The 7,071-nt window shown below is 58.2% G+C and overlaps 1 protein-coding gene across 1 annotated transcript in view; it reads left to right on the top strand.

Annotated features, from left to right (window-relative positions):
* dhrsx (dehydrogenase/reductase (SDR family) X-linked) overlaps positions 1-7,071 on the top strand; it is a gene marked incomplete at both ends in the record, with an annotated part of 28,126 nt that overhangs the window by 18,798 nt on the left and 2,257 nt on the right. Inside the window, one exon of the mRNA XM_079264065.1 lies at positions 229-297. Coding sequence (XP_079120191.1) covers positions 229-297 — 69 coding nt within the window. The remainder of the gene's footprint in view (positions 1-228; positions 298-7,071) is intronic.

The following is a 7,071-nucleotide window of genomic DNA, read 5'->3' as shown; positions in this document are numbered from 1 at the left end:
TTCCATTTAGTCTGTCAGAAAGTGACGGCAGCTCTTCAGCTTTATTTTCTAAAAAACTAACTTGAACCGGAAAATTTCCCAAGCATGAGATGGCCAATCAGAGAGGAGCTTTCTGATTCCCTCCAGTCATTTCTGTCCACACACACACGAAGCTCAGGAAGTAGGAGATGTGGTGAGTTACCAGTTGGTTGAGCTGAAGTTCTGCTGTCTGATCTCCACCATCTCCAGTTGGGAACGAGAGAGAAGAAGGAAAAGCAGCCGTCAGGAAGATCCAGGAGGAGTGCAGCAATGGGAAAGGTAATCCGTCTGTCTGTCTGTCGTCTCCGTCCAGATGCAGAGCTGCTTCATCGATAATCCCACCTGGGAATGATGCAGCTTCAGATTCCCAGTAGGTCCAGATGCGCACATCACGGCTGATGTGATGCAGAACATTTGTTCAAATCCTGGATCAATAAGGTGCTCCTCTCTTGGCTGATTAGGAACATCAGAGGCATTCCTAGCTAAAGCAAGCTGGAGAGGCCTGGATCTGGTACTGGTTTAGCATCATGTTTGGGCTCAGTAATAAATGAGTCAACAATAATAATAAATAAAAAAAGAACTAAACCTGCAGCAGCTGTTTCCATGATTCCCAAACTGTCCAGTTCAACTGCAGTAAAACCATCCAGATGTGATGCCTAAAAACCATCAACCACTACCGACTTCAGTCTGGTCCAGTGGAACTGGATCTCTGTAATCCAGTTTATTGGTTTCTATTCTGGTTTATACAGTTTGGACTGAATCCTGTCATTGGTTCAGTCCTCCATCCTGAGCTGCATGAGGCGTGTAGAAACAATACCAGGAACCAGTAGTTGGGGGAGGAGAAGACAGGAAAGAGGGTCAACAAGCAGCATAACTCTAATACAGGAATCCTGCTGGGAAAGAAGAGAAACACAAATGAAACAACAGTGTCAGATATTCGTACATGGAGGGTAAAGAGAGCAGACAGAAGCCCAGTGCATCATGGGACGTCCCCCAGCAGGCTCTGCTATAGCAGCAGGACTAAAAGGATGGATCAGGGTGACCAAACCAGACCTGACTGTAAGATGACTGCAGGAACCAGATCTGGTTCCTCAGAAAGACGTCAGATAACTGGAGGTTCTGCCTCATTAAAGGTCAGGAAACAACAGAAACTCCTTTCACACAGCTGATGTCGCGCGACTTGAAACATTTTCACACGGTTGAATCAGAAAAACAGATTCAGTTGATTCAGGAGCTGCAAACTGAGCTAGAGAACTGAACCAGGACTCGGGATGTAGGACCAGACCATGTGTGCAACCTGTTAGAGGCCAGATCTTCTTTACGTCTTTATGAAATAATAACAAGAGATAAGGATGGCCGAAGCTGCAGACGGCCTTAAGCATGAACAGAAGGAGTTTAGTTGGTTCTTTGGGTAACCGGGAGCCAGCTTTGCACAATAGGAGCGATATGATGTGATGATGGGGTTGTAATGATCTGGGCAGCAGAGATATGGACCAGTTGGAGCTTGTGGAGGGACTCGTTGGGGAGCCTTTGTGGAGGGACTCGTTGGGGAGCCCTTGTGGAGGGACTGGTTGGGGAGCCTTTGTGGAGGTACTGGTTGGGGAGCCTTTGTGGAGGGACTGGTTGGGGAGCCTTTGTGGAGGTACTGGTTGGGGAGCCCCTGTGGAGGGACTGGTTGGGGAGCCTTTGTGGAGGTACTGGTAGGGGAGCCTTTGTGGAGGTACTGGTTGGGGAGCCCCTGTGGAGGGACTGGTTGGGGAGCCTTTGTGGAGGTACTGGTTGGGGAGCCTTTGTGGAGGTACTGGTTGGGGAGCCGCTGTGAAGGGACTGGTTGGGGAGCCTTTGTGGAGGGACTGGTTGGGGAGCCTTTGTGGAGGGACTGGTTGGGGAGCCTTTGTGGAGGTACTGGTTGGGGAGCCTTTGTGGAGGGACTGGTTGGGGAGCCTTTGTGGAGGTACTGGTTGGGGAGCCCCTGTGGAGGGACTGGTTGGGGAGCCTTTGTGGAGGTACTGGTTGGGGAGCCTCTGTGGAGGGACTCGTTGGGGAGCCCTTGTGGAGGGACTGGTTGGGGAGCCGCTGTGAAGGGACTGGTTGGGGAGCCTTTGTGGAGGGACTGGTTGGGGAGCCTTTGTGGAGGGACTGGTTGGGGAGCCTTTGTGGAGGTACTGGTTGGGGAGCCGCTGTGAAGGGACTGGTTGGGGAGCCTTTGTGGAGGTACTGGTTGGGGAGCCCCTGTGGAGGGACTGGTTGGGGAGCCTTTGTGGAGGTACTGGTTGGGGAGCCCCTGTGGAGGGACTGGTTGGGGAGCCTTTGTGGAGGTACTGGTTGGGGAGCCCCTGTGGAGGGACTGGTGGACTGGTTGGGGAGCCTTTGTGGAGGGACTGGTTGGGGAGCCTTTGTGGAGGTACTGGTTGGGGAGCCCCTGTGGAGGGACTGGTTGGGGAGCCTTTGTGGAGGGACTGGTTGGGGAGCCTTTGTGGAGGGACTGGTTGGGGAGCCTTTGTGGAGGTACTGGTTGGGGAGCCCCTGTGGAGGGACTGGTTGGGGAGCCTTTGTGGAGGTACTGGTTGGGGAGCCTTTGTGGAGGGACTGGTTGGGGAGCCTTTGTGGAGGGACTGGTTGGGGAGCCGCTGTGAAGGGACTGGTTGGGGAGCCTTTGTGGAGGGACTGGTTGGGGAGCCTTTGTGGAGGGACTGGTTGGGGAGCCTTTGTGGAGGTACTGGTTGGGGAGCCTTTGTGGAGGGACTGGTTGGGGAGCCTTTGTGGAGGTACTGGTTGGGGAGCCCCTGTGGAGGGACTGGTTGGGGAGCCTTTGTGGAGGTACTGGTAGGGGAGCCTTTGTGGAGGTACTGGTTGGGGAGCCTTTGTGGAGGGACTGGTTGGGGAGCCTTTGTGGAGGGACTGGTTGGGGAGCCCCTGTGGAGGGACTGGTTGGGGAGCCTTTGTGGAGGTACTGGTTGGGGAGCCTTTGTGGAGGTACTGGTTGGGGAGCCGCTGTGAAGGGACTGGTAGGGGAGCCTTTGTGGAGGTACTGGTTGGGGAGCCCCTGTGGAGGGACTGGTTGGGGAGCCTTTGTGGAGGTACTGGTTGGGGAGCCTTTGTGGAGGTACTGGTTGGGGAGCCGCTGTGAAGGGACTGGTTGGGGAGCCTTTGTGGAGGGACTGGTTGGGGAGCCTTTGTGGAGGGACTGGTTGGGGAGCCTTTGTGGAGGGACTGGTTGGGGAGCCCCTGTGGAGGGACTGGTTGGGGAGCCTTTGTGGAGGGACTGGTTGGGGAGCCTTTGTGGAGGGACTGGTTGGGGAGCCTTTGTGGAGGGACTGGTTGGGGAGCCTTTGTGGAGGGACTGGTTGGGGAGCCTTTGTGGAGGTACTGGTTGGGGAGCCTTTGTGGAGGTACTGGTTGGGGAGCCTTTGTGGAGGTACTGGTTGGGGAGCCTTTGTGGAGGGACTGGTTTGGGAGCCTTTGTGGAGGGACTGGTTGGGGAGCCTTTGTGGAGGGACTGGTTGGGGAGCCTTTGTGGAGGGACTGGTTGGGGAGCCTTTGTGGAGGTACTGGTTGGGGAGCCTTTGTGGAGGGACTGGTTGGGGAGCCTTTGTGGAGGTACTGGTTGGGGAGCCCCTGTGGAGGGACTGGTGGACTGGTTGGGGAGCCTTTGTGGAGGTACTGGTTGGGGAGCCTCTGTGGAGGGACTCGTTGGGGAGCCCTTGTGGAGGGACTGGTTGGGGAGCCGCTGTGAAGGGACTGGTTGGGGAGCCTTTGTGGAGGGACTGGTTGGGGAGCCTTTGTGGAGGGACTGGTTGGGGAGCCTTTGTGGAGGTACTGGTTGGGGAGCCCCTGTGGAGGGACTGGTTGGGGAGCCCCTGTGGAGGGACTGGTTGGGGAGCCTTTGTGGAGGTACTGGTTGGGGAGCCCCTGTGGAGGGACTGGTGGACTGGTTGGGGAGCCTTTGTGGAGGGACTGGTTGGGGAGCCTTTGTGGAGGTACTGGTTGGGGAGCCTTTGTGGAGGGACTGGTTGGGGAGCCTTTGTGGAGGGACTGGTTGGGGAGCCCCTGTGGAGGGACTGGTTGGGGAGCCTTTGTGGAGGTACTGGTTGGGGAGCCTTTGTGGAGGTACTGGTTGGGGAGCCGCTGTGAAGGGACTGGTAGGGGAGCCTTTGTGGAGGTACTGGTTGGGGAGCCTTTGTGGAGGGACTGGTTGGGGAGCCCCTGTGGAGGGACTGGTTGGGGAGCCTTTGTGGAGGTACTGGTTGGGGAGCCTTTGTGGAGGTACTGGTTGGGGAGCCGCTGTGAAGGGACTGGTTGGGGAGCCTTTGTGGAGGGACTGGTTGGGGAGCCTTTGTGGAGGGACTGGTTGGGGAGCCTTTGTGGAGGGACTGGTTGGGGAGCCTTTGTGGAGGTACTGGTTGGGGAGCCCCTGTGGAGGGACTGGTGGACTGGTTGGGGAGCCTTTGTGGAGGTACTGGTTGGGGAGCCTCTGTGGAGGGACTCGTTGGGGAGCCCTTGTGGAGGGACTGGTTGGGGAGCCGCTGTGAAGGGACTGGTTGGGGAGCCTTTGTGGAGGGACTGGTTGGGGAGCCTTTGTGGAGGGACTGGTTGGGGAGCCTTTGTGGAGGTACTGGTTGGGGAGCCCCTGTGGAGGGACTGGTTGGGGAGCCTTTGTGGAGGTACTGGTTGGGGAGCCCCTGTGGAGGGACTGGTTGGGGAGCCTTTGTGGAGGTACTGGTTGGGGAGCCCCTGTGGAGGGACTGGTGGACTGGTTGGGGAGCCTTTGTGGAGGGACTGGTTGGGGAGCCTTTGTGGAGGTACTGGTTGGGGAGCCTTTGTGGAGGGACTGGTTGGGGAGCCTTTGTGGAGGGACTGGTTGGGGAGCCCCTGTGGAGGGACTGGTTGGGGAGCCTTTGTGGAGGTACTGGTTGGGGAGCCTTTGTGGAGGTACTGGTTGGGGAGCCGCTGTGAAGGGACTGGTAGGGGAGCCTTTGTGGAGGTACTGGTTGGGGAGCCTTTGTGGAGGGACTGGTTGGGGAGCCCCTGTGGAGGGACTGGTTGGGGAGCCTTTGTGGAGGTACTGGTTGGGGAGCCTTTGTGGAGGTACTGGTTGGGGAGCCGCTGTGAAGGGACTGGTTGGGGAGCCTTTGTGGAGGGACTGGTTGGGGAGCCTTTGTGGAGGGACTGGTTGGGGAGCCTTTGTGGAGGTACTGGTTGGGGAGCCTTTGTGGAGGGACTGGTTGGGGAGCCTTTGTGGAGGTACTGGTTGGGGAGCCCCTGTGGAGGGACTGGTGGACTGGTTGGGGAGCCTTTGTGGAGGTACTGGTTGGGGAGCCTCTGTGGAGGGACTCGTTGGGGAGCCCTTGTGGAGGGACTGGTTGGGGAGCCGCTGTGAAGGGACTGGTTGGGGAGCCTTTGTGGAGGGACTGGTTGGGGAGCCTTTGTGGAGGGACTGGTTGGGGAGCCTTTGTGGAGGTACTGGTTGGGGAGCCCCTGTGGAGGGACTGGTTGGGGAGCCTTTGTGGAGGTACTGGTTGGGGAGCCCCTGTGGAGGGACTGGTTGGGGAGCCTTTGTGGAGGTACTGGTTGGGGAGCCCCTGTGGAGGGACTGGTGGACTGGTTGGGGAGCCTTTGTGGAGGGACTGGTTGGGGAGCCTTTGTGGAGGTACTGGTTGGGGAGCCCCTGTGGAGGGACTGGTTGGGGAGCCTTTGTGGAGGAACTGGTTGGGGAGCCTTTGTGGAGGTACTGGTTGGGGAGCCCCTGTGGAGGGACTGGTTGGGGAGCCTTTGTGGAGGTACTGATTGGGGAGCCTTTGTGGAGGTACTGGTTGGGGAGCCTTTGTGGAGGTACTGGTTGGGGAGCCTTTGTGGAGGTACTGGTTGGGGAGCCTTTGTGGAGGGACTGGTTGGGGAGCCTTTGTGGAGGGACTGGTTGGGGAGCCTTTGTGGAGGTACTGGTTGGGGAGCCTTTGTGGAGGGACTGGTTGGGGAGCCTTTGTGGAGGTACTGGTTGGGGAGCCCCTGTGGAGGTACTGGTTGGGGAGCCTTTGTGGAGGGACTGGTTGGGGAGCCTTTGTGGAGGTACTGGTTGGGGAGCCCCTGTGGAGGGACTGATTGGGGAGCCTTTGTGGAGGTACTGGTAGGGGAGCCTTTGTGGAGGTACTGGTTGGGGAGCCCCTGTGGAGGGACTGGTTGGGGAGCCCCTGTGGAGGGACTGGTTGGGGAGCCTTTGTGGAGGTACTGGTTGGGGAGCCTTTGTGGAGGGACTCGTTGGGGAGCCCTTGTGGAGGGACTGGTTGGGGAGCCGCTGTGAAGGGACTGGTTGGGGAGCCTTTGTGGAGGGACTGGTTGGGGAGCCTTTGTGGAGGGACTGGTTGGGGAGCCCCTGTGGAGGGACTGGTTGGGGAGCCCCTGTGGAGGGACTGGTTGGGGAGCCTTTGTGGAGGTACTGGTCTGGGAGCCCCTGTGGAGGGACTGGTTGGGGAGCCTTTGTGGAGGGACTGGTTGGGGAGCCCCTGTGGAGGGACTGGTGGACTGGTTGGGGAGCCCCTGTGGAGGGACTGGTTGGGGAACCTTTGTGGAGGAACTGGTTGGGTAGCCCCTGTGGAGGGACTGGTTGGGGAGCCCCTGTGGAGGGACTGGTTGGGGAGCCCTTGTGGAGGGACTGGTTGGGGAGCCCTTGTGGAGGGACTAGTTGGGGAGCCCCTGTGGAGGGACTGGTTGGGGAGCCCCTGTGGAGGGACTGGTTGGGTAGCCCTTGTGGAGGGACTGGTTGGGTAGCCCCTGTGGAGGGACTGGTTGGGTAGCCCCTGTGGAGGGACTGGTTGGGGAGCCCAGCGAGGAGGGAGTTGCAGTAATCAGCGCAGAGTAGGCAGTATGGAGGCGGGGATGTTGCGATGGTGGAAACAGGCAGACAGAGGGATATTATTGATGTGGCAATGGACAAAAAGAAATATTTACGTGTGAATTGACAATATTCTGATTCTTCTAAACTGGTTAATTTATGAGTAAAGCTACGTTTCACTTGGTCAGAGAAGATCACCCCACGGGGGGAGAGTTTAGGTGCAA

This window comes from Telmatherina bonti (assembly GCF_933228915.1).
Source record: "Telmatherina bonti genome assembly, chromosome: 24".
Lineage (NCBI taxonomy): Eukaryota > Metazoa > Chordata > Actinopteri > Atheriniformes > Telmatherinidae > Telmatherina > Telmatherina bonti.
The sequence above is the reverse complement of the archived record's forward strand: the minus strand, read 5'-3'. Positions and strand labels throughout refer to the sequence as shown.